This window comes from Salarias fasciatus, chromosome 11, assembly GCF_902148845.1.
Source record: "Salarias fasciatus chromosome 11, fSalaFa1.1, whole genome shotgun sequence".
NCBI classification, from domain to species: domain Eukaryota; kingdom Metazoa; phylum Chordata; class Actinopteri; order Blenniiformes; family Blenniidae; genus Salarias; species Salarias fasciatus.
This window is the reverse complement of record NC_043755.1, coordinates 21,600,694-21,627,307: the sequence shown is the minus strand read 5'-3', so window position 1 is coordinate 21,627,307 and position 26,614 is coordinate 21,600,694. Positions and strand designations below refer to the sequence as shown.

The 26,614-nt window shown below is 50.1% G+C and overlaps 2 protein-coding genes and 1 non-coding gene across 4 annotated transcripts; all 3 read left to right on the top strand.

Annotated features, from left to right (window-relative positions):
• The first annotated feature begins 238 nt into the window (after positions 1-238).
• On the top strand, positions 239-10,678 carry atad2 (ATPase family AAA domain containing 2). Of its 2 annotated transcripts, XM_030103408.1 has the most exons (30): positions 239-565; positions 1,424-1,569; positions 1,653-1,693; positions 1,810-2,008; positions 2,152-2,239; positions 2,360-2,441; positions 2,707-2,904; positions 3,043-3,160; positions 3,439-3,453; positions 3,700-3,801; positions 3,975-4,083; positions 4,222-4,337; positions 4,424-4,598; positions 4,669-4,757; positions 4,828-4,987; positions 5,115-5,205; positions 6,106-6,283; positions 6,359-6,495; positions 6,585-6,717; positions 6,792-6,978; positions 7,226-7,411; positions 7,488-7,623; positions 7,762-7,958; positions 8,029-8,188; positions 8,270-8,392; positions 9,008-9,184; positions 9,272-9,886; positions 9,970-10,103; positions 10,282-10,410; positions 10,544-10,678. In XM_030103408.1, exons 1-30 carry the CDS (start codon positions 371-373, stop codon positions 10,574-10,576), a joined length of 4,449 nt encoding a protein of 1,482 aa, XP_029959268.1. In that variant the 5' UTR covers positions 239-370; the 3' UTR covers positions 10,577-10,678. The 2 variants fall into 2 exon arrangements, with proteins under 2 accessions (XP_029959268.1, XP_029959269.1); XM_030103409.1 differs by lacking the exon at positions 3,439-3,453.
• On the top strand, positions 7,007-7,142 carry LOC115397535 (small nucleolar RNA SNORA5). The gene has a single exon (XR_003932509.1). It is a non-coding gene; the product is annotated as a small nucleolar RNA SNORA5 (small nucleolar RNA).
• A 1,216-nt stretch (positions 10,679-11,894) lies between the features above and the next one.
• Positions 11,895-25,752, top strand: zhx1 (zinc fingers and homeoboxes 1). Its single transcript, XM_030102212.1, has 9 exons — positions 11,895-12,569; positions 14,709-15,044; positions 15,130-15,617; positions 15,720-15,923; positions 17,820-18,032; positions 18,527-18,691; positions 18,867-20,087; positions 20,209-23,079; positions 23,130-25,752. Exons 2-8 carry the CDS (start codon positions 14,834-14,836, stop codon positions 20,485-20,487), a joined length of 2,781 nt encoding a protein of 926 aa, XP_029958072.1. The 5' UTR covers positions 11,895-12,569; positions 14,709-14,833; the 3' UTR covers positions 20,488-23,079; positions 23,130-25,752.
• The last annotated feature ends 862 nt before the right edge of the window (positions 25,753-26,614 follow it).

The window sequence follows — 26,614 nt, the reverse complement described above, 5'->3', positions numbered from 1 at the left end:
TTTTAAAACACGTAACCGTATTCCTGCGCGCGTTTCTGTTTAACTGAATTCTCAGACGATCGAGTGAGCAATAATATTGGGAACATTATAAACACGCGTTTTAACAGTAAAATGGATCAATGACGACTTCGGTAACTTGACGTGTGTAGAGTTTTTCAGGGGATCTATCCTCCGCGGCGGAAGCTTCTGACCGCGGAGCGCAGAACCTCCGATGACGTTTATGGCGCCAGAAATCAAGGGTTTAGTGAGGAGCTCGTGCGTGTGTCAGCTGGTGGACGGTGTTATGTTGGCGCCACCCTGCTCGCTGCGCGTCTCACGGTGAAAATATCCGCGCTTTTCTCGCTGGATCGCGGGTCGTCGAGGAGTCAAGATGGTGATTCTCCGCAGAGGCGGCGGCGGAGCCGAGCCGGTGGGCGCGACGCCGAAGAGGAGGCCGGTGGAGTTGGACAGAAGCTCCGAGTTTCTGTCGCTGGTTCCCGCGTCGCAGACGAGGTCCGGGCGGCTCACCCGCTCCTCCAGAGCCGCGGAGGACAGCTTCAGCAGCCCCGAACACAACACGGCCAATGTGAGCATGCACCCAGAAATCCGTGCTTTCAGCCGCAAATCGCCGTTAATTCGTGTTTTCTAATGAACGAAACTCCGCTGCTGCAGTTTGTAGCCTGCTAAGCTAACTAGCAGTGTGCCCGGTCAGCGCTCGTAACTGCTAATAGAAGTAATCAAAATCTGATTATGTAATTTACTGTAACGTTTTACTCTAACATGCAGCACCGTTAAACATTTGCATCGCGGTTTGTTACCACTTATGATCGCCAGTCTGTTATTTTCCAGTTTATAAGTGGATCTAATGTCATGTATGAGCATCAGTGTACATTCAAGCAGGTTACGAGATCAGCTGGTCAAGTATATGATCAAATATTAGAAGTTTGGGATCGTAGTTGATGTATACAGTTGGGTCAATACTTTTGCAGAGTGCTGATTGGCTTATTCATTCATTCATTCATTCATTCATTCATTCATTCATTCATTCATGATGCACCAACACTATTTTCTGTTGGTTCCCAACAGATGTCCATTAAATGTTCCACATACTTTGATGTCCTGTTTATATTCAGATTTACTTAATAAACTAAATATGTTGGATATTAAGACGTTAATTACACAGTAGTTAATACTTTTTTTCTTAAAGAATAAAAATGATTCTAGTAAAATGATTCCATTACAAGAGGAACTGATAAGAGTGTCTTCTGCTATTCAAAATAAATGACATGATCAGCCGTGGGGTCAGAGGTTATCGAAAGGACCATGAGAAATACAGCCCATCAGTTACAGCCTGTGAATGTTTTCAGATACGTTATAGTTAAAGCAAGAGTCCCCGTATCCCTCGTACCTGTGCTGTAAACTGTCACGTCACTGTGATCGTCAGGGACACGCCGACATGAAGCAGGAGGGAAGCGGCCACAGCCTGAGGACTCGAGGACAAAGACTTAAACTGGACATCTCCTTCTCAGACGTGGAGCCAAAGACCAGCTCACCTGTGGACGAGCACAAGGCCGAGCGCTGCTGCACGAGGTAGGGCACAACTGATGAGCGAAATGATTCCTGGGGAGAGCTTTGAATTTAGTCTGTATTTCACTTCTCATATCTGTCCGCAGGAAGTCTTCCAGGCTGCAAAAAGACCTGAAAGCGTCCGATGGTAAGCTGTAAGCGTTTCCCAAACGCTGCACACATCTCATTCACTACTGAAAAATGCTAAACTTTTTTTTTTTTTAATAATTAGTGCTACAAGCTCTCTTCTGTTCACACCCTCAGACGTGGCAGATGTCCCAGATGAAGTGGAGGGATCTTCCACTCCCAAGAGGAGCCGCTTCAATCTGAGGAGCCGTGAAGAGGAGCTGGAGGAGGAGGAGGAGGAGGAGGATCATGGGTCGGTGCGGCGCAGCTCCCGAATCACCAGATACAAACTCAATTCCCGGAAGCAGTCGGTGCTCTACGATCGCCTCATCACCAAGTGAGTCCGGTGGCTTAGTTTCCACCTTCATCTGTCTATCAAGCCATTAAAAGTTGTTTGGAGCGTCACAGTGGATTGACGATGGGAACTTCTGCCACATATGATTAAATGATCTGAGAAGTTCTCTGTGTGGCTCCCATCAGCACGGCCGAGGCCGTTCTTCAGAAGATGGACGACATGCAGAAGATGAGGCGACGGCTGCGGAGCAGAGACAGAGAAGTTAACCAGGAGGTAACGTCTTTCCCAGGAAGCTCTGCTGCTCTCTTTTTTACAACTTAGTAATCTGTTCGTGATTTTATCCATTTTCCCGTCAAAGCAGTGGGTTAATGGGATGGTTTCTCCTCTGAGCAGCTGGGTGTTTACACCAACGGCAGGATGAGGAGGTCTCTGAGGACCAAGGCGGAGAGCAAAGAGGCCGAGGAGGAGAACCAGGGTGAGGCGGGCTGTTGATTCGGCATTTCTCCGGGTTACTGCGGGAAATACGCCTGAATTATCTGCAAATTAATCAACTGAAATTCTCATATTGCAACATGTTGCTTGTTTTTACATTTGAAGTTATTTTTGCATAAACATTTTTAACTTTTTGTTTTCAAAAATGTCCTTTTTCATTGTCTTTAATCTGAATTTTAGCAACATTATCTTAAATCCGAGCTGTTTGGAGGTTTTCAAATCTTTCATGTTTTTTGTTTCATTCACAGGAGGAGATGAGGATGATAATGATGGTGAAGAGGAAGAAGAAGAAGAGGAGGAGGAGGAGGATGAAGATGATGATGGGGATGAGGAGGAGGAGGAAGAAGGAGAGGATGAGGATGGCGAGGATGAAGATGTAGAGAATCAGCAGCGCTACGACTTCAGACAGAGAAAGACTGTGGTCCGATACCAGGAGCCACAAGAAGGTAGAGAAGGTTTTTCACGTTGCTGATCTCTCTTCTGGTTTGAAGGAAAACCTGATCAGCTTCATCGACTGGTTGAAGTCCTGAAAGCGTTTTCACTTCCTGCCTCGTTCTGTGTGTTTTGATGCTGTTTTTCTCCAGAGCCCAGACAGACCAGCAAGCGCAGCATGTACCACCCGTCTCCAGCCAGACGCAGGTTCAGGTTCAGATCCAGATCCTCGGCGCCCTGGAGCCCCTACAGCAACCGGAGGACCAGCAGGTCAGCGTCACCGGAGCGTGCGAAAGAGGCTGGAATAGATTAATAATAATAATAATAAATTTTATTTATAATGCACTTTACATTTCAATGAAATCTCAAAGTGCTACAATTTTATTTTTTTAATTTTACAATTTTAATTTGTCCAGATTTTGACCGTCTGTCACTTGAACCTTTCTCTCAGTCAGCTGTTTCTGACGGTGTTTTCACTGCATGTTGACTCCGTGCCAAAACTCTCTTTCCTGTGTTTTTCTCTCTGATTGTCTCGTTGCCGTCTGCAGGAGTAGTTCTGATCGGTAAGCCCTCCACGCTCTCCGTCTCCACGGCTGTCTGTGTGTGTGTGGTGCTGCGTTTCAGTCACAGTGGAGTAGTTATTCCAGCTTGTTCACAGAACCTTTAGAGGAGGGATTCTTTTATCCTGTAGAAATCTCAGTCTTTTCCCCTTCAAATATCCCTCTCTCTGTCATTTCTGTTACTTGTGCTGATTGTAATTTGTTGCATCTCTTCTCCGCGGTTTGATGAGTTTCTTCCTCGCCTTGCAGACGGAGACATGCCATCCACAGCAGCGACTCCACGTCCTCGTCTTCGGATGACGAGCAGTTCCAGAGACGCAGGAGTAAGAACAGGAGCCGGCCGGTGAACAGGTGAGAGCAGCAGAGACAACAACAAACACTTTATTACCCTCCGTACTAGAATGTGAGCTTAAATTCCCGTGGTGTTGATGATTATGGATAAAGAGAACTTTAGATAGAAAAAAAAAAAAACACTCGATAAATACCTCCTGATTAATCGTTTCCATTTGTTTTCCTGCCTGCAGATGTCTGCCGATGAACTTGGTGAAAGAGGACCTGCTGGGGATCCACAAGGACCGGATGAAGATCGGAGCCAGCCTGGCGGATGTGGACCCCATGCACATCGACAAGACGGTGAGCTGCAGCACGATCGGAGGACGAGTCCACCAGAGAGGGACAGAAAATAAAATAAAATACGATGGCACTGCATGGAAAATGTAATTTTAAGAAGCATTGTTCTTCCAAACTCACGGTTCTTTGCTCTGTGTGCAGGTGCGCTTCGACAGCATTGGAGGTCTGAGCAGACACATATCGGCCCTGAAAGAGATGGTGGTGTTCCCTCTGCTCTACCCAGAAGTCTTTGAGAGGTTCCGGATCCAGCCGCCCAGGTGTGATTCCTCGCCGTCTTGCTGGGTTCCTCCCTCTCCTCCTCTGACCTGTGCTTCATACGCTGCCGTTCCTCGCTCCTCCTCAGGGGCTGCCTGTTCTACGGCCCCCCCGGCACGGGGAAGACGCTGGTCGCCCGGGCGCTGGCCAACGAGTGCAGCCAGGGCGAGAGGAAGGTGTCCTTCTTCATGAGGAAAGGCGCCGACTGCCTCAGCAAGTGGGTGGGCGAGTCTGAGCGACAGCTGCGGCTCCTGTTCGACCAGGTGAGGAAGACGCCGGCGTTACCTCATAACGGATCCCCCAGAAACATCAACTCATATCTTTGTGTCTCAGGCCTACCAGATGCGTCCGGCCATCATCTTCTTTGACGAGATCGACGGTCTGGCTCCGGTCCGGTCCAGCCGGCAGGACCAGATCCACAGGTCAGCTGGACCCTGGAAGGCCACGGCTCTGATCTGACGGAGAGAGTAACGGCGTGGTTTCCCTCCACAGCTCCATCGTGTCGACCCTCCTGGCTCTCATGGACGGCCTGGACAGCAGAGGGGAAGTCGTGGTGATCGGCGCCACCAACAGGCTGGACTCCATCGACCCGGCGCTCAGACGACCGGGACGCTTTGACCGAGAGTTCCTGTTTGGGCTGCCGGACCGGGAGGTGAGCAACGTGCTCATTATAGTAGGAATCCTTCAACAGCCAGCAGACCTGTGAGAAGTCTGAAATGGTTTTGCGTCGCTGGAGGAGACGTTTTCACTGTCGTTTTGTGATTTATTTATCGTTTCAGGCAAGAAAGGACATTCTGAAGATACACACCAGGCAGTGGAGTCCCCGGCCCTCCGACGCCTTCCTGGAAGCCCTGGCAGATAAATGTGTTGGTATGTAAATAAAGGATCCCGGGCGAGGAGTCCAGTGTGGTGTTGGCTGTAAACCTGAAACGTGATGAGAGGAGCAACACGGAGAGGTTAAAGGTTAACACACAACACAAACAGTGACTTCTTCAGATCTCATTCAGAAATTCCCTTTTCTTCAAAGATATCAGATTTTTTTAGATTAAATGTGATTCACTGCATGTGAGCCTTTACATAATGTCACATGGACACACGGTCAGTGTTAGCTGAAGAGAGTTGAAAATATGGAGGCATACAACCACAAAGTCAGATTGTTTTTGATTTAATAAATTAATAACTTAATTTTAAAGAAATCATGCAAAACCTGCAGAGCGCAGCAGCTTTTTGCACATTTCACACCAGGAGGAATCATTAAAATCAGCTTTACGTTGAGTTCGTAGTCATTTTTTCTTGTAATTGTTTATTTTTCGTGAAAATATTGACATTTTCATCACGTATGCATCTTAAGAAAATCTTTGACTTTTAATTTGAAAGTTATTATGCCTCTATTTCACCGGTCAGGCCCTCTCAATATGAGCCTGGGCTGTGTGGCTGCTGCTTTACACAGCTGATGGTGGAAAGTTAAAAATATCTTCATTCATTCTGACAGTGTGACACTTGAGCTCCCTCTAGTGGTGCAGGTGAGGAAGACATTTTTGAAAGGAAAAATACATTTTAACATTAAAATACAGTCCAAAAAATATATAAAACATGACATTCATACATTCAGCCGCTCCAGGCTGCACTAAATGAACCTTATTTTACAAATATTAATAAATCTGTCAATAGATATTCAGGTCAGTGATTGGAGAGCTCAATTTTTAAAACATGTAAAAAGTATAAACCCAGTTTCCTTGTGTTGACAGCCGCTCTGTGCCTCTCCTTCAGGTTACTGCGGCGCGGACATCAAGGCCGTGTGTTCAGAGGCGGCGCTGTGCGCGCTGCGGCGCCGCTACCCACAGATCTACGCCTCGTCCCAGAAGCTGGTGCTCGACGTCGACTCCATCACCATCACCAGCCGAGACTTCCTGTCAGCCATGTCCAAGATGGTGCCTGCCGCCCAGAGGTGAGACCCAGAAACCCCGCCGGGCTTCCTGTCCGGAGGAAACGCCGCTGATCCGGGTGTTCTCTTCTTCGTCAGGGCGGTGGCGTCTCCAGCCAAGGCCCTGATCCCCGCCATCCGCCCCCTGCTGGGCGCCACCCTGCAGAGCATCCTCCACACAGTGAGCAGAGTGTTCCCGCACGCCGAGCAGGGCCTGAAGAGGAAGAGAGAGCAAGGTGGCGTCCCCGCTCCTCACCGCCGCGCATGCCTCAACTTCACTAAACGGATCGATTGAGCCTGAGCGGTGACAGACGTGTGTTTCCAGATGTGGCCTGTGGCGTGCTGGAGGACGACCCGGTGTACAGTGAGGAAGAGGACGCCGACATCTGCTCCGGCGGGCCGACGTCTCGCTCCCAGGCCAACCCCCCCGCAGCCAACGGCCTCCTCAGTCTCGGCAGGTACGGCTCAGTTTGGAGAGGCGGCGCCGCGAAGGTCCGCTCTCCAGCATACGTGAGGGACGTTTGCGTTGCAGGAGCGTGCTGAGCGAGCCCACGTCTTACCGGCCCCGGCTGCTGCTGCAGGGCCGGCCCGGCTCGGGCCAGAGCTCCCACCTGGCCCCGGCGCTCCTCCACGCCCTGGAGAGGTTCACCGTCTACACGCTGGACGTGGCCGTGCTGTTCGGGGCCGGCGCCGCCGCCCCCGAGGAGACCTGCGCACAGGTACGCGTCGTCCGCGGTTCTCCGCCAGCGCAGCCTCGTCAAATTCAGTGCGTCTGTCCTCGGTAGACCTCACTGGCCTAAACGGCTGCCACAGCAAGTGTAGTTCATGGGCGCCGCGGCCTCACGCTGCGGGCCGCGGCGATAAATATGCACTACAGACACACTTCTGGACGAGATCTGCCGATGAAGGCTCGCACCCCGAATCCGTTTATTATCAGTTGTGAATATCAGTAAATGCCGTGTGCAGATTTTCGTGGAGGCCAAGCGGACGTCTCCCAGCGTCCTGTACGTCCCCCACATCGGGCAGTGGTGGGACACCGTGGGGCCGGCCCTGAGGGCCACCTTCACCAGCCTGCTCAGCTCCATCCCCGCCTTCTCCCCCATCCTGCTGCTGGCCACCTGCAGCCTCCGCTACGACCAGCTCAGCCTGGAGGTACGCCTGGAGGCGGGAACCGATCCGGGAAGCGGATCCATCAGACTCTCACTGGTTCTCATTTGTCTCATCCCAGGTGCAGGAGCTGTTTCGAACGGAGTACGGGGAGGTCTTCCACGTCCGGGTTCCCACCAGCAGAGAGAGGAGAGACTTCTTTGAAGATCTCATCCTCCACCAGGCCGCTAAAGCTCCAGCGTCCAGGAAGAAAGCCGGTGGGTGTCGGACACCATTTGTCTTTTTCCACATCCGTGCAGTTTGCAATGAAATAAAGGTGGAAGAGAGGAGGGACGGAAGCCACTCGTCCTCAGCTGTGGAGACGTGATCCCGTGTCTCTGCTTGGCGGTCCTCAGTGCTCCAGGCTCTGGAGGTGCTCCCCGTGGCCCCGGCGCCTCCCCCCCGCCCGCTGACCCCGGAGGAGCTCCGGCGGCTGGAGGAGCAGGAGGAGGCCACCCTCCGGGAGCTCCGCCTCTTCCTCCGCAACGTCACCAACCGCCTGTCCCAAGACAAGCGCTTCAAGGCCTTCACCAAGCCGGTGGACTTGGAGGAGGTAGCCGCCGCTCTCGAGCATTCTCTCACCTGCAGCCGGCTCGGTGCTCACATGTCGCCCCGCCGTTCAGGTTCCGGACTACGCCGAGGTGATCAAGACGCCCATGGACCTGTCCACCGTCCTCACCAGGATAGACCTCCACAAGTACGGGACCGTGAAGGAGTTCCTGGCAGACGTGGATCTCATCTGGCAGAACGCTCTGGAGTACAACCCAGACAGGGACCCATCAGGTACAGGGAGGACCGGCAGCTGTCATGACCGCCACTCATCCATCGGAGGTGAGAGTAACGGTCCGTGTTTCTCTCCTCCAGACCGGCAGATCCGCCACAGAGCCTGCGCGCTGAAGGACACCGTCCACGCCATCATCAAGGACGAGCTGGACGAAGACTTCGAGCGGATCTGCGAGGAGATCAAGGAGTCCCGTAAAACACGAGGTGAGCGGCGTGCTGACGCCTCTCTGAAGAGCTGTGTGGATGTAACGGAGAGAACTGGTGTGGCTTCATTCATCCCGTTTTTGGGTCGTCAAGATTTGACTGATGGTTTAAATAAAAATGAGTCGCTGTAGTTTTAATGTTTGAAACTGGAAATACTTGAAACTGAGGTTTTTAAATGAAGCATTTCAGCCTTTGTCTTGATGTTCATGTATCTTTTATAGTTTTATCCAGATTCCATGTCGGTTTTCACACATTGCAGACGAAAAGTGTGAGAAAATGAGTCAGTCGGTGAATCACCGGATGATTCTGGTCAGCAAACTTACCAGGGCTTCAGACTAAATACTGAAATCCTTGAAAATCTTTTTATGACGCATTTAAAAGGCCCTGCTTCCATTATCAGACATGCTTTGTTTATCAGCTGTATTTATGAGTATTGATTTTAGGCTTTCAACTTGATTTTGATAAGAATAAATCGTTTTCATTTAATATGCACAAAGATCTTATTTTAAGTTTTTACTTAAACTGCTGTTGATTTATCGTTTGAATTAAAGCTGCAGAGCGTATACTGTGAAGGTTTTTAAAAATCTAACGTCTCTCCTTGTTTCCCGACGCCAGGCTGCTCCACGGCTCAGTTCGCTCCTTCCTTCTGCCACGTCCTTCCTAAACAGCCCAGCAACCCTCCAGCTGAGGCCAAGCCCAGCGAAGTGCCGACACAGGGAGAGGAGGCTCGGCCCGCCGCTGCAGCCACGCCGAACGCCAGCTTCGCTTCCGCCACAGCGACCAGACACTCTGGTGAGAAGAGCACTGCGTGGAACACTTCTTAGAATCCAGCTGAAGGACGACGACGGATGCTTATTGATTACTTTCTGGCATTTTCAGCTCAGAAGAAGAAACGCCGCTCGAATCGCTGGAAGAACGGCGTCTGCACCCCGAGGAAGAAGTACTCTCCTCACGTGTCCAGGGATGCCGTGCAGCCGGGGTCGGACAAGGACGAGGAGGAGGACGAGGCCGAGGCCGAGAAAGAGGCGGGAGCAGACCGCGAGGAGGGCGACGGAGCGGAGGAGGAGCCGGGCGAGCGCCACGCCGCTCTGCAGGGCAGTTCTGAACCCGCCGCCGCAGAGCAGGACGATCAAGACATGAAAGACGCAGAGGAGGAGAGACGACGAGAGGAGATCTGTGGAACAGAGAACCCAGAAAATAACAACAGCCAGACACTCAAAGAAGAAGAAGCTGTGACGGAAGCAGACGAGGAAAACCAGCAGCAGCAGACAGAAAGAGAAGAAGAGAACCAGGAAACTCCAGAGGAAGCTGACGAGGACAAGCCGACGGAGCGAGGAGACGCTGCAGGAAATGTTACCAGTGAGATCAGCCTGAGTGAAGCACAGGAAGGAGATGGTGGAGTCCCAGAGGAGACGGAGCTGGGCGTTCCGGAAGAGCCCATGCAGACTGAAGCAGCAGAACCGTCGACCCGGGCAGAGGAGGAGACGGGCACAGGTGGGACGGCCTGACCTCAGTTCATTTGATCCTGTGACACTTTATTCAGAATGCAGAGAAAGCTCAGTTCGTGTGTGTTTCAGAGCGGGGTGTGAGGAGAATGACCCGGGCCCTGAAGAGCGCCGTGCTGCAGCAGCACATGATCAACGTGGACAAAGCTCTGCTGATCCTGGACCAGGAGACGCCCCCGCTGGTGGTGGACAAGGACAAGCTAAAGGTTTGTGATTCTGAGCTCTCCAGCTTGGCTTTCATCGTCTCGTCCAGAAACCTTCTCCTACATCTGAACCTCTCCCTGGCAGCGAGGCTTTGAGGCTAACGTAGCTCTCCAGCGTCACTGAAGTGGCACCGGTTCGCTCTCAGAAGAAGCCGCTGATACACATGACGTCTGTTTTCAGGAGCTACTGGAGAGAGTGGTGGTGAAAACTGAAGGATACGAGGTGTACAGGCTGGAGAAGCTCTACGCCCTGCTCTGCCAGAGTATCTACAGACACAGACAAGACTACAACAAGACTACACTAATCCAGGTGGGTGCGCTGCTGGCCCATCCACATGTGCAGACTGATTCACTCTAGAGAACATTTCCAGATGTTACCTTCATAGAGTGCCGAGTCATCCCATCACTAATCCGCTGTTCTTCTCTTCTTTTTGTGTCATTAGGAATTGGAACAAGAGATCGAAGAGTTCTGTTAACAGGAAAATGTGACCTTTTTTTCTTTCTTTAACCTTTTCAGCTTCTCGGTTGTGTAAATAAAAAAAAAAAAAAAAACAACTTGCTCTATTTTCTTAGAAATTTACATTCACCTATATTTGTCCTTTAGCTTTATAACTTTGTATGAGCCGTTATATTTAATTAAATAAATTTATTCCAAACAGTACTGTGTGGGTTTTTATGAGCTACCGACTTGACCGCAGTTAAAGCAGAAGATTTATGAAGCGACATATCTTTTAAAGACTGGAGCCGTTATTACTTCGCTGCCTCTGGGTGAGCCTGTTAGAGTATGAATGTCAGTGTCATTCGCGATTGTGTTTAATTTCAGTTCCTGTTTCACTACAACTTCTCCCAGATATTGCACTGGTGTGTCAGTTGTGGTTCACCTCAAAAACACTTTTAGACAAAGTGTGGGTTTTTTGGAAAGCCACACTGGCTGACAAAATGTAAGTCACTGAGCACATTATAAATGAAAGTAACACAAACGGTAGTTATGTATGTATGTGATAGTGTGGTCCTTCTCCAGCTGTAGTGGGCTGATGTGGTTCCTACCTGTTTTCATGTCTGTGAGCTGAACTGATGGTGTGAAGAAACGACGCCACCTGCAGCAAGCTCAGGCTCTCAAGTGAGCACAAACCATAGGAATGCAGTCCTTTCACCTGCATCTGTTACAGTTCATTCATCACAGCTGGAGTGTTGGTGTGAGTGAAGAGTGAAGCAGTTCAGGAGCCACACGCAGTGGGCCGAAACGGTAGAATAGTGCTATATTAACAAATGTAAAATTTTCTTTGTTTTGGTGCCAAGTACAAGTTTAAAAAAAAAAAAAAAAATCCCCAAAATCAATTGGTACCAAAAATTGCAACAATTTTAATGTTTCTTTATGGTGAAAAATATAGTGAAATGTCTCTAAAAAAATGCATTCTTGTTTGCAGTTGACAGTACGGCTTTTTGCAATTTGCTCGATTGTTTCGTGGGTCAGACTGAAGCCTATTGCGGCCGGTTTTGGCCCACGGGCCTTATGTTTGTCACCCCCTGGTCGCAAGTGTCAAATCAGGTATGAAAGACTTTCACTGAAGTCTGTTTCTAACTCGGTTGCAAGGTGCAGTTTGACCATTGGGTGGCATACCTTCCAATGAAAAACCAACTTCGAGGGGCGATAAATAGCTTAACACTGGTGAAACGAAACACTGCTTTTTTATTTAGGTTCCGTATCTATGCATCGGTCACGTCCAGCCTCCACACGGACGCTGACTCGGCCGCGGTAGCTGCAGGGAAACGTGTAAACAGAGCCGGAGTTGTCCTGAAGTGGCTCCTCGTCCCGCTCCGCCGGGTCATGTGAGGACATGCTGGCAGCCCGCCGGGTCAACACGGGAACATGGCTCCGGCTCCGCTTCGCACGCCGCGGACCGCGCTCCCGCTCTCCCCCGCGGCTCAGGCCTGAACCCACACACCGTCCATCACTCTTTATCGGGGGGAAATTCAGCTATTTGAAATGCCGAAGAGGGGAATTTAGCGCGAGCGGAGAGTCGCCGGTGAATGACGTCAGTACGCATCACATTGAACGATGACGCCGTTTGATCATTAAAAAAATCTGCCGTTAAAGAAATGATCGGGAATTAGGTCAGAAAACAACCGAGCGGCTTCGGAGGTCGGCACCGCTCCAGAGAGGTGAAATAACCTGCTCCGACCTGGACGGAGCGGGATGACCGGCGGCTCCAGCCTCTGCGGACGGGCGCTGTAGCTGTTCACCGGTCTGTCTGCCCGCCTGCCTCCCGCGGCTCGCTCGGTCTGGGAAGACCCGCAAGAACCCGAACCAGCGGTCCCGGGCCGGACCGGACAGCTAGCCCGAGGAGGTGAAGAGGAGAGGCGCCGACACGGAACCCGGCAGCCAGGAGCCGCGGACGGCGCTCTGCTGAGACCCAGGAAATCCCTCCGCAGCCTGGTAGCAACACGGTGCACATTTCAGTAGTTCCAGTAAGTTTACCGCCAGACGGGGTCAAAACAGCGGCTTCTGGCCCGGCTAACGCGGGCTAAAGAACCGGGCTAGGACCCCCTCCGTATCCGCACGCTGCGGACTGGAGGGCTAGACCAGACGGCTTCTTTGTGTTCCACGAGTTACTGCTGCAGTGGTAGTTCAATTATCACGAATTAGCTAGCTCACACCTCCACACAGCGCTGCTGTCCCCGGCAGTGGGCTGGACAGACCGCTGTCCCCGGGCAGTGGGCAGCTGCTGTCCCCGGGCAGTGGGCTGCACACACCGCAGGTTCACAGTCTGATGGAGCTGCTGCAAAATGAGGACAGCGAGTCCTCACTGGAGGTCTCGATTATGAATAAATCATGAGGACAAAAGACAGCCACCATCAAAATACTTAATGATCAGTGAAACACACCGTGATCTCAAGTGTTTTAAATTAATATGTAATACAGTCATGCTGTTTTGCCCTAATTGGGATGTAGTTCCTGTTGATTAAATGAGGGTTTTTGCTGGACTGCACATCCACCCATTTTCAGTCCCAGTTGACTGGGTGAGAGCAGGTCTCCAGTCCATCACAGGGCAGACTGACTGTAATCCCAAGGCCGCACAGTTATGTCTGGTTAAAACTGGTAAAGAAAAGAAAGAGCACGGTTATTGAGAAGTACAAATCCCAAGGCACAAATATAAATCTATCAGTTTCACATACTGGAGTCTTTATTTCTTTATTGCAATGCACCACATCATTGCATGTTATGGTGTCCTGGACAAAATGACAGTTCTGTGCCCTGCTTTATCTAGGCTGATGAAGAGGTCAGCTTAATGTCCCGCATCCAAAAAGGCCTGGCCAGCACTTGAACCCACCTCTTTTCTCGCTGTTAGGTGGAAGCGCTCTCGCATGTCTCATAAACATTTATGTCTTGAAAAGGCTGAGCGATATGCTGTGATCCTTCTGATACTACATACCTCAGCAGCAGTCCTTAAACAGGAGTTCCATCTTCTAGTTTTTTGCGATTCCTCTTGAGCCTCTCATTTTAATTTGATGGGTTCTGATGTGTGATCAAATATCTATCAAATATCAAATATGTGATCTACTTTATATTTCAGTCTGCACTGTTAGGTTGTGGTTATCACACTTTTCTCATAGCGAGATTGTTCCGGGTTCATGTCAGGCCAGGCCTTCCTGTTTCAGGCAACAACAACAAACAAAATACATACATTTTGAGGATAACTGTATATTTCCCAAACCTGTGAGTGTGTGACTGATGGCCTGGTAACCTGTGCAGGGTGTAGCCTTCACCCATGATCTGCTGGGATCAGTTCCACCACCCCCAGTCAGGCAATGCTTTAATATTTCATGTTAGATTGAGAAGGAAAACTATTTCAGTACAATTTAATCTGGTGTATAATATGAAATTGGTTAAGTATCCAAAAAAAAAAAAAAAAATCTGTATTGCGATATGTGGGGAAAAATCAGAAATTACCACAGAGTGAACATGTTTTTCTGAATGTACCTTTAAATCTCAAATAGCAATGATAATCACGGATTAGTACGCCAAGTTCATGGTTTATCTCGAAGTTTAACAGATTTGTGTGTAAAGTGAGATCTGTGTCAATATGAATATAAGTAAATGTCCTGTTTTTTCCACCAATTGGGGCCCTTCACTTTTGAATATTTCTACTCTCTTTCTGCAAATAAAGATTGGCCTGTAACTCCATGTTTTTTTGTCGTCCACCTCAAGTACACACACAGCGAGTGGCACGCATGCAGGTACAATCAAAGGCATGAATGTGAAGCTTAATGAATGAAATCCTGCATGTCTGCAGACTGTTTCAGCAGTGTGTGTCTGCAATACAAATGGATTTCATTAAATTCGAAGAGATGAGCACTGAGATTGTTATTTTCTACAATTTCATTAGAAGCGTTATTAACATTTTGCTAAACGCAACAATCATTCATCAATATGCAAAGATAACTTCCTGTTTGGTAATGCTGGCAGTGAGCTGACCCTCGTCCCACACGCTGCATCCCAGCCTTTGCCACACAGTCAACAATCACAATTATAAACAATGAATGTTCAGCATCAGTAGGCAAATGGTATGCCTGACATTTCCATAATGGCTTTGTTTATTTTTACAGGGATACTCGATCCCAGGACCGGAGCATGTGAGCGCAGCCGCCTGCGTGATGTGAGCCTCGCCGGTCCTGCCGCAGAGATTTCGTTTACCTGGCGCTGAAGTGAAGAAGCAGAGCTTGTCCTGACGATGTCGAGCCGCCGGAAGTCCACCACGCCGTGCATGGTGCTGCCCTCCGACGTGGTGGAGCAGGAGGAGGTGGAGGAGAAGGCTGCGGACAAGGAGGAAGAGGCGGGGGAGGAGCAAGAGGAGGGCAAGGTGAAGGAAGGGGCCGAGGAGGCGGCGAACAGGGAGGAAGCGGCGCAGGCTGTTCTCGTGGTTCCCACTCCCCCAGATTCTGGTGAGACGACTTTCTGGCACTCGCACGGACAACACACAAGGAAATGATGTAACAGTGAATGTTTAATGTATCTCCCTTATCTTAGATGAACCCAGTGTCTCTGCAGAAGACAGCAAGGCCGCCACGCCTCCGCCGAAGCGCAGCGCCACAAACGCCTGTGAGGATCCGAGCAGTGAGCCGCAGACCCAGGAGCCGCAGTGCGACGCAGCGGAGGAGGGAGCGGCAGACGCCGCCGCCGTGGCCGCCATCTCTCTCAGCAAGACCCCCATCATGAGGATGAAGTCCAAATCCGAGCCCAAGAGGATCGCCGTGTCCCTGAAGTCAGCCGACGAAGGGGGGCCGGAGGGGTTCGGGGGAGGAGGCGGCGGCGGAGGCGGCGGCGGCGTTGAGGGGGAGCTGGGAGGAGAACAGGAACCCATCGAAGCCCCGCTGGGCCCAATGATGCCCATGGACATGCTGCTGCACGACTCCATGAAGCTGGGAGGCGCCGGCTTGCTGGTCAGCCCGCAGTCAGACCATCACAGGAAGTCGTCTCTCCTGAACCCCACGGTGCTGCCTGCAGGCCTGGCACAGGTACACAGCCCAGTCCGGGCTCCTTTCTATCGCATAGAAAAAGAAAAACAACAGTTTGTGGTTCGACAGGCCCTGCAGAACCGCTCTTTCCCGTCACTCCAGGTGCTTTCGGCCTTCCAGGCCCAGCAGAGCCCGGCGGCGGCTCAGCCCCAGCTGCTCATCCCCCTCAGCAGCATCCCCTCCTACAGCGCTGCTATGGACACAAACCCCCTGCTGGGCTCCACCTATAAGAAGTTCCCCTACCCCTCCATGGCCGAGATCAGCGGCCTGGCAGCACAGACGCAGTTTACAGAGGAGCAGATCAAGGTGAGTTGGCTTCTCTTTGAGGGCGTTACTGCAGCTGCTGGAGAACTTCCTCCATTTTTTCAAAAGCACAGTTGATTCTAAGTTAAATCTGGAAAACGTACAATTCAAAGATTGTATTGATCTGAATTCAAGGCAGCAACAGTAGTATGCAGCAACTTCAGAGCTTCTCTGGTGCTTCCTGGGTACATACAGTGTTTTTGTGTACAGTTTGTGTCCTCGGCCTGTTAGTGAAGCGGATCTCCTGCCTCGCCGGTTTCGCTCCAGTTGTTTTCGCTCCCGCGCTTCAGTGCAGACTGCTCCTCCTATAGCGGTTCATCCTCACTGCCAAAGTGTTTCAGTCTTTGGAGGGCTTGTTAACAACATCCAGGACGCAGAGCTGGACGTCGAAGCCTTGACGTGATCGGCGAGTTCATCCCTCATCGGGCTGTTCTTCTGTTTCAGGGATTTCCAATGAGTCTGAATTGTGGAGCCATGTTCAGTCTGCATGTCACTGGTGTTATAACATCAATCCATGTTTTCTAAATTCATTAGAATTCATATTTCAAATTTTTTTAACATTAGTTTGAATATCCTGTGCAGTTGAAGCAGATGGATTTACACACTTTCTAGATACTGCTTGTTTATCTTTATTTAGGGGCGGCTGTGGTTCAGTGGGGAGAGCAGTCGTCTTGCAATCGGGAGGTTGTCAGTTCGATTCCTGTCTCCCCCTGTCTGCATGTCGAAGTGTCCTTGGGCAAGACACTGAACCCCGAACTGCCCCCAGTGGATGGACTGAGCGCCTTGCATGGCAGCCGCCTCCACTGGTGTGTGTGAATGTGTGTGTGAATGGGTGAATGTGTTAATGCAGTGTAAAGCGCTTTGGGCTCTGTCAATGCAGTGTAAAAGCGCTATATAAGTGTAGACCATTTACCATTTACCATATTTTCTGAGTGGTGTGGACCAAACCTCACCAACTTCACATGACATGAAGCTTTAAAATAAGGACCTATTTTGGAGCAGCCTTCGAATATATAGGAATGACTTGGTTCCACTGATCTACATATTCTCCGACACATCATATGTTTAATGTTTTGCAGTGTTTTCCCATCAGTGTTTCACTTTGTGAGAAGATTTAGTTGAAGATTATTGAAATTTACTCAAGAAAGAAAACTGGTGCACTGAGCTGAACTTTCAGGGTCAGTGAGGACACCAGAGGCACAGCAGTCTCTTCAAAAGCCAGAAAATGCCTCAAATGTTTGAAATTCAGACTGAAAATGCCTCGAAGTGGAAGACTGTAATTTGATGTGGAGAAAAATGAAAGATCTATTTCAGTTCTTTAAAAACACAGATTAGCAAAACACATCCTTCTTTGTTCATTTGCAGGAGATGTGTGTGCGCGTGTGCATATGTGTGTGTGTGTGATTTTATGCTTTTGATAGGCTTGAATAAAAAGATTGCATTTCATTAGAGCTGACCTTACATGACTTCTCTAAAAGTGTCAGGATGTAGTGGCATGATTAAAAAATAACTCGGTAACGCTCAGAGCTGTGTACATTAATCCGTAACTAAAGTTTTAAAAAAAGGAAATCTTCAAATGACAGCGAGTGACAGCGAGCAGCATTTCATCAAATGTCCTTTACTCCTCAAGGCTGTATCTTCTCCGCTCCTCTATTCTTTATTTTTTCACACATTATTTCCAGCATGTTTTATATTTATAATGGCTCTCAACAGCCATCAACCGTTTCACTTTAGAATTTGAAAAACAAAGAGCAAATACGGCACTTGAACTACACATTTCTACTTGATGTGAGACGAAACACCCAGAAGTGTTGTGAGGAACAACATGCAGCTCACACCGACTTCGCTGCAGCTCTCGAAGCGTCTGTTCTCCACCCTGATGCACTCGATCCGTTCCAGGTGTGGTTCTCCGCCCAGCGGCTCAAGCACGGCGTCAGCTGGACCCCGGAGGAAGTGGAGGAGGCCAGGAGGAAGCAGTTCAACGGCACGGTGCACACGGTGCCTCAGACCATCACCGTCATACCGGCTCATCAGCTGTCGGCCGCCAACGGCCTGCAGTCCATCCTCCAGACCTGCCAGATCGTGGGCCAGCCGGGCCTCGTGTTCACACAGGTATCAGGGCTTGTATCCTCTCTGCAGTGTGAAAACATCTCGGCGCTTGGTTTGCCTAGAGCGCCACGCGAGGACGAGCTGTCCCGATGTGAAAGAATAGAGAGGGAGTAAATGAGTTGCTGCACTTCCTCTGCTGAATGCAGGTTAAAGTCTTTTTCCCTGAGCTAGCTGCTCTGCTATGTGCTGGTTTTGGTCTCTGGTCAAACTTAGATTTCACTGATGAAAGGAAACGTCCACTGACATTTATAAAAATACCCAAAAATTCATTAAACTGAAACAGTTTTTGCCAGTGCCGCCTCCCTGGAGGCGGAGCATGTTCCTGAGTCTTCACCCTGAAGAGGACCAGGTCCCGCAGGAGGACCTGTATTTGATTCTGTGGCATCAAGCTTAGAAAGGTGCCAACGATCCAGTGAAAACGCTTCGTTACATGAATAAAGGAACCAAAGTCAGGCTGGAGTCTCTCCCTTCATCTGTCGGTTGTCCCTGCTGTGTAGGTTGGCCCAGGCGGGAACCTTCCAGTGACCAGTCCCATCACCCTCACAGTAGCAGGGTTGCCCAGCCAATCCCAGAGCTCCAGCAGAGTTTCCTGCCAGCCCAACCCAGCAAACAGTGAGCTGAAACGGGCCACCACTGTTCAGCCTCCCTCCCTCTCTCCACAGGTGGGAACAAGTCTTAAAGCCGGCTTGGGTTGTCAATGCAGGCACAGTTCTGAATTCTTCACCCGAGTCGGTCCATTAAAGCCTCCGTGGGTTCATTCAGTCTCTGTCCCAGCAGGTCCGCCATGACGGTGCAGGACCGGTTGATTAATCCTTGACTTTTCCTTCTCTCCCTAAGGAGAATTCGGCCCTCAGCGCCGACACCTTCAGCATGAGACCTAAGAAATCCAAAGAGCAGCTGGCCGAGCTGAAGGCCAGCTACCTGAAGAACCACTTCGTCACCGACGCAGAAATCGCCCGCTTGATGAAAGTCACCAACTTGACGAAAGGAGAGATCAAGAAGTGGTTCAGCGACACTCGGTACAACCAGCGCAACTCCAAGAACAGCCACGTCATCGTTTTCCACGATGGAGGGGGCCGAGGCGGCGGCTGCAGCGCCGCCGCCAGCACCCCCATCGTGATCGACTCCAGCGACGAGACCCCGGCCTCCCCCCACCCGCCCCGCACGCCTCCCGTCAGGGAGAGGGAGAGCCGGCCCAAAACCTGGAACCCGTTCCCGGACTTCACCCTGCAGAAGTTCAAGGAGAAGACCCCGGAGCAGCTGGTGGTGCTGGAGGAGAGCTACGAGAAGGGCAGCACGCCGTCGGACGAAGAGCTGAGCCGCCTGAGGACGGAGACCAAGCTGACCCGGAGGGAGATCGACGCCTGGTTCACCGAGAGGCGGAAAATGTCCTCCGTCAGCGCCAACTCCCCGGAAGCCTCCGAGGGAGGCAGCATGGAGGCCGAGGCGGCCAGGGCAGAGGACGGGGCCGAAGGAGCGACGTCTTCGTCTTCCCCCGCCTCCTCGTCCCGGAAAGGCAGCCAGACTCCTCCGGGGAGTCGCGGCAGGCAGCTGCCCGGCACCAGCAGGAAGGACATGAAAGACAAGACCAAGAAGTCTCCGGAGCAGCTCCACATCCTGAAAAGTGCCTTCGTGCGGACGCAGTGGCCGTCGCCGGAGGAGTACGACCAGCTGTCCGAGGAGAGCGGCCTGCCGCGCTCCTACATCGTCAGCTGGTTCGGGGACTCGCGCTACTCCATGAAGAACGGCAACCTGAAGTGGTTCTTCCAGTACCAGACCGGCCGCATCGAAGGGCCCAACGGCGGCGGCGGCGGCGGCGGCAGGATGGGAGGCGGCGGCAGAAAGAGACGCGGCCGGAATCGCGGCTGGGGCCGATCCCGAACCAGGAAGCAGCCGAGGAGGTCCGCCTCGTCCAGCGCGGACGTGGACAGGATGCCCCCGTCCAAGAAGTTCAAGAGCGCCAGAGACATCCTGAAAGAGTACTACCTGAGGCACCAGTTCCTCAACGAGCAAGACCTGGACGAGCTGGTGACCAAGACCAACATGAGCTACGAGCAGGTGATTCAGCCGTCACTCCCAAATACAGTTTCCCAAACTGTTTACGATTTGTACAATTTGCAATCTAACAGTGCAAACCTTCTGTCAGCACTGGTTAATGAGTTTTATTCTCCGTCTGAAGGTGAGGGAGTGGTTCGCTGAGGTCCAGCGGCGCCTGGACATGGGTCTGGATCCCTTCCTGGGCCCGGCCGCCAGGACGGACGGCGACGACCGGGCGGACGACGACGAGGAGCCGCGGGGCGAGGGCTCGGCGGCCGCCGACGAGCAGGCCGGCGGCGGCATGGGGGAGGAAGACGACGAGGACGAAGACGAGGAGGACGACGGCGAGGACACGGACGACAGCGAGGTCTGGGAGCCGTCACGCAGCGTCAGAAAGTCTCTGTCCGTCTCCGAAGACTAGCGTGGGAGGAACCGCGCCTGAATGTTACAAAGAGAAACACTGCTCGGATGGGAGCCGGTGGCGTTTGTGTTTTGCCTCTGATGTCGCATGTGTCATCCTTCCCAACCTGAACTCATCATTACTGTTCCTGAGATGGACTCCTAGCTTTAGCTCCCTCAATCAAGGTCGGTACGAGACGAGAATCCCAGCCTGCTCATCTCAGACTGGCACAAACTCTGAGACTGCCGAGATGAAATACCCCAAAAACCTGTCGCGTCGTCAAACTTTATTCATGCTTCTTCGGAACCGTCGTGGACGCCGACCGGTGCACAGAGACGGTTTTTACGGAGGAGCTACTGACACTTTCAATGTCCATTGTGCTTCTTGTTCAATTTGCACTCCTCGCTTGCCCGGACGAAGCCGGCGAGGGACCGTTACCCACACATCCACGCTCCTTTCCCCTGGGAAGAAATGTCTCGATGCTGTTGTGAGCTCAGGCTCCCAACCTCCAGTGTTATGAATGTTTCGGCACAGCGAGGCGGGAGAGACCGGCTTCTTCTCAGCCCCCGTTTACACAACGACAGTCTGCCGGAGACGGCTTCATGTTCCTGGACCGGAGCGCCGTAGTTTGCATGTGTGCCGTAAACGTCCCGCCTCCTTTCGGCTGTTCTTCGACGCGTCTCTGCTGATCCGCCGCTGTCCCTGGTGTTGGTCGACTCTGTGCACGTGCAGAGAAGCTATTGGTCGCCTCCATAGTGTGCATGTAGAGTCCTGCTGCTTTTCTCTGTTCACACACAGACGGAGACATTTCAAAAAATGTTCGTCTCTGGAATCTGTTTTCAAAATGTTTCCAGAGACGACGGAGGGTGATGGTTTGTTGTCGTGTTAACGGGGCCTGAGGGAGGTGCTTGAAGACATGTTGCAAATGAAACCAGCACACACACTATTTCTAATTTCACGTTTTCTTTAGCACCGACGAGGCTCGCCGCCAGGACCTGAGCGTTAGCTTGTTTTCAGCCGGATGGAGAATGTTAATCGTCTAATGATGCGTTCCCGTTGCCTCGGAGCTGGGGAGTCCTCACGCCTATTCCTTAAAAAAAAAAAAAAAAAAAAGAAAACTTCCACTTGATCCCACATCAGCAAGCAGAGACCGGCCGGCCGCGGTTTTTCCGGAGGGCTTCATTCTGAGGAGGAATAAGCAGCACTGTAGCACGGCCGTGAGCCGAACGGTTAGAAGACACTGTCTCACTGCGCAGCCATATTGAAAACCCAACCTGAAGTAGTCGTCTACTGCTCCCGCGTCACACGGCGGTCCGAGGCAACTGGAAAGCAGCTTTAGGCGAAGGAGGAAAAAGTACCTTAATGTTGAATGAATGCCAACGCCGTGATGCTCTTTAAATGACAGGACGTCCACTTAAGTCTTCCCTTTATCGCAGCTCCTCGTCTCGTCGTTCTCTTTAGGATTTTTAGCTCGTGGATCTGTTGGGAAAGAGGCCACAGAATGTGTTTTATTCTACACTGCTGTTCTTTGTGGAATCATGTGCTTTTTCTCGCCTTCCTGTGAGGCGAGCGACGTAGGTTCAGATAGTGCGAGGCTGCCGTGCCAAAGTTGAATGTGCGAACTGAGCGGACTACTGATGGACCTCTGCTTAGAGAGACGAAACAAGCCTTTTTCTGCAGTGTTTTTTTTTTTTTTTCTTTTCTTTTCTTTTCCGCAGCAGTTGAAATCTTAGCGGATAAAGTTTCACTGAGACGTGCGTGAATGCGAGCGCCAGGCGAGGACTGAATTCGGAGTAAATCGACCGACTGCAGTCAGCACCAAATCACCGCCGTGAGGCCTGTGAACCATTTCAGGTGGAGATCCCACACTTTAACAAACACTGTCTGACAGTGTTTCAAAGAATGGTTTTAAATCTGCACTGGAGAGAAGAATCGAAAGCACCTAAACGGAAAATTTAGAGGGAAAAAAGAAAAAAAAAGAAAAATGCACTTTGTCCGCTTGTGTTCATTGTGGACTAAATCCTGATTAGGCACCTTAATCTCATCTTATACCATGAAATGGCTCTGAGACACCAAACCTGTTTTCTATGAATATGAACTCAACCAGTATTTTGCCTTTTTTTATTCTTAGTGTGTTTTCACAATGAGGAAAAAAAAACAACAACAAAACAAAAAAAAAAAAAAAAATCACCAGTGTATCCACTTTTTCTAACGATATGTGTGTTTGTGGCTCGAACCCATCGAACAATCACCACTTTCTCTCACTAAATTGCACAATTTGAGCCCCGTGTGTAACGTCCCACAATGAGTTTTGTGTTACATTTTGTCGTTGTGTTTTGTTGCGTCGTCGCTTTATATCGTTGTGCCCCCCCCCCCAGCACCCCATAGTCCGGACCTCCTCCCCAGGTGGTCTCAGTGGGTTTTATTGTCATTAGTGGTCCGCAGCACACAGAAGAGACACCAGAGAACTGTTTGAATGAAAAACGTGGTTGGGAGAGTGGGAAGCTACCAAATAACCCCCCCTGCCCACCCCGCCCCCGTTTCTCTTCACTTTTTAAAGCACCGACTTGACGAGTAATAAACTGCATACTGTCGCGACCACTGTTTCCACTGGTGGGGGTGGGGTTGGGGGGGGGGGGGGGGGGGGGGGGGGGGGGGTTTAGGGGTGGGGGGGCAGGCCGAAGCTTTGCTGGTAAACCTCTGTGCCTACAAGGCTCGAAACACCATCTCTCCGCTCGGGATATCCGCAGGCTTCGGAGGATTTTTAGGAGGAAAGGCGTGTTCCTGTCCTGGGACAGGCTTCCAGGATCCCTGTGGGGTTCAGGATCCAGTCGCGTCCTGTCACCGGGAACTTGTCACACCCGATGCTCGGCACCTTCGGCTCTCCGGCAGAATCCCACCGGAGCTGGCGGAGAGCTCAAAACTTCATGTTCACGTGACAAGTGCCTGGCCGTGGCGATCACGACGTGTCGAGCGTTCTGTCTGATACTGCATGCAATAACCAAGGCGAACAACGGCTCTTTTTGTACATACAGTATTTGGGGTTGGCATACTTGGCACAGTTGAAGCCTAATTTGAGCTCCAGTAGTCAAACAGTACTGTCAAACAGTTGGACCCGATTACTTTTCAAAGTTCTTCCAACTCCGTTCGGTTCTTGGACTGGAACAGCTCAGCTGCTGCTGCTAGCTCGGGAGACTTCGTTACAATCCGCTAGCCTCATTTCGAGCCATATTTTGGAAGGGCTTTGATTTTCTTTGTTTTGTTTTAATTAGTCCAACTGTGACGGTTCTCGGAGTGTGTTTTCCTGACTTTAATCTGCTACGCAGCGGCCCACAGGTTAGGCTCGCTCCTGTCTCCAAGTATCCAGCCCACGGTCTTCTACAGTGTGCTTTCCTATAGTCGCTCTGTTTTCAATGGGTTTTTTTTTTTTCTTTTCTATGTTTCTATCTACGAAACCTGTGCCCTTACAGCTCTATCCAGATCTCTTATTATCACCACAGGCACATACAAAATATGTACGGTAGACTAGTGTTTTTGAAGTAGAGTCAGTTTTAGAGTTCAGTCCGTGTTGCCAAAGGAGCTTTTCGGTTCTTTGGCCGCAGAAACGATAGAATCACAATTCAGAAGAAAAGACATGCTGCTGGTGAGACGAACAGAAGGAATAGAAAATGCTAAAAACGTTCCTGTTTGGGACTCCAAAGTTCTTCTGTCCTCGTTAGGTCAGATTTTTTTTTTAAACCTTATTTTAATCTTCAAATAGCAGAAACATAGGATTGTTCCACGTAATGAAAGGATTAGGAATGACTTGTGTTCTATTTGAGGCGTTTCAGTGAAATCTGTAGTGTCAAAACGCCATAAATCCACCGCTGTGTGCAGTTCAGAAAGGTGTTTGAAGCCGTGAAAACGATTCAGAGGCCGGGTACATTCTGCTCTGGTCACCAGTCATCACATAACTAACAAAGACAATCATTCACACACACACACACACACACACACACACACGCACACACAGGTGTGAGTTGGTGATTAACCTAACCAGCCACAAGGAGAGAAACTCACGTTCACTTCAAATACTCAAATCATGTATTTTAAAGGGGAGATAGTCGAGATAAATTTGACTCCTTTAGTCATATTTCGTCCTTAAAAGCCTTCGTTTTTTTGCTAATGCTGATTTTAAAAAAATCAACTTAGACCGTCTGTATTCAGATGCATCTTCCCGTCGTCGGCCGCCGTGCTCACAGTGCTCACATGTCCGCTCCCTGAGGTGTGATTCTATACCCGGCGCTCACCTTGTATCCCAGTTAACCTCCTCGTGCAGTAGAGCTCCCAGCTAACCCCGTGGTCTGAGTAGTTTACCTAGCTGTCTTATTATGCTCATTATGACATATCTGTATCCTTCGCTATACTTCTGCTCTAGTCCTCACTCGTTTTCTCTGTGTAGGCAGGTTCCGTGTTTTCTTATAGCAATCGGAGGATTGCCATGTTTTCACTCTGCTTTTTGGTAAAAACAAACAAAAAAAACAATCAAAACACTCCTGATCAGAATTGTAATATACTGTACGTATATATATGGGAATGTTTTTTAAGTTTTAACCTTCAGATTGTTTTTTTTTTTTTCTTTCCTGATCTGATTTGTACTTGCTGACAGTTCTTACCCGCCGGCTTATTGCTTCTGATAAGCTTCTAACCCCCCAAAACGGAGCAGTTTTCACTCTGTTGCTGCTTTCTGCATATTTCCAGACCTGTGTGGCCGAGCCGTGACGCGGACCTCTCAGATCCACGTGCTTTCACACACACGGCGGACGCAGAGAAAACGGCCGGACGCTTGACCCTAATGGTGGAAACATGAAATCACTTCTCCCTCTCACGCAGGCAGATGTGGCTGAATCCTGATGTCAATCCTGTGAAAATCTGCCTTGAACCGGTACGACTTGCTTAGATTTGAGCGTGGAGACGACTTGCTGTTTTCCCCGTCACATCCTGCCTCTGCCACTGACGTTTCCACCGCGCGTCCGGAGATCTGAGAGCGTCGGTCACGAGCTCGGCGCGTCCATGTGATCGCTTCTGCAGTATTGCTATGAAAAGCTAACGAAAAAAGAAAAAAGAACAATGTCTGTGGCCCCCCGCGATCCTCAGCTCGTCCCAGCTGTGAGATGATGTGTGCAATGTTCATTTGAAATCCCAGCTGTCTTTGAGGCTCTGGCTTGATTTCTAGCTTGATTTAGAAAAGATTTATATTTTATACTTGTTTGAGGACAGAACCCAATAAATTTTGATCAAAAGATGTGCACTCGTGAGAAGTGTTTTGCACGTGTTGCTTTAATAAATGCGGTATGAAACGGAATGTGAATGAAAGTGCAGTGAAATCAACCATTTTTTAAATATTGTGTTGCCTGTTGAAAGATAGAACCACTAAAGGGGAACTGAACTGGGCCCACATCAGCGTCCAAGTGATACAAAAACATGTTTTCCTCAAAACTTGAATCAAAAATCCTTTTTTCTTTATTTTGAAATATGTATGTGAGAATGAATCAACCGCTTTTTAATCAGACACCTTACTTCACATAGTCCAAATAGTTTTTGCACATAGTTAACCTTCAGTCATCAGGTCTTTTTTTTTTTCATAATTTAAAGTTGAATGAACAAAAAAGGAACCAAATTGCGTCATTCCACAGGTCTGACATCAAACGGTGGGTTTTCTGAGAGATGTACAGGTACTTCAATTGGACAATGTTTCCTTCTTGTGGCTCATCCCAAAATCAGTCACTGTTGTGCGGTTGTAATACCAATGTTTCACCAACAGATGATGCACTGAGCTTCATGCTGCAGTGGCTTTGCCACCCATACAAAAAAAGTCCAACTTTTTTCCCTTTTTCATCTTGGCAGTGTCAAATGAACATTTAAAAACTGAACAAACTCACATAGCATTAGCAGGAAATCCCTTTGATATAACTTAATTTCGTCAGCCTGCCCCTGCAGGGGAAGCCAAGCGGTGCTGTCACCTGCACGGAGTCTCTCAGATCCAGTCAGGGGGTTTGAATCCCACAAGAGTCACAGTGCTCCATGGCAATGCTTTGTGAATTAGCCAATACAAAGAACAGGGCGTCACCTCACAACACACTGTCCTGTGTGGGGAAAGTGTTTCATT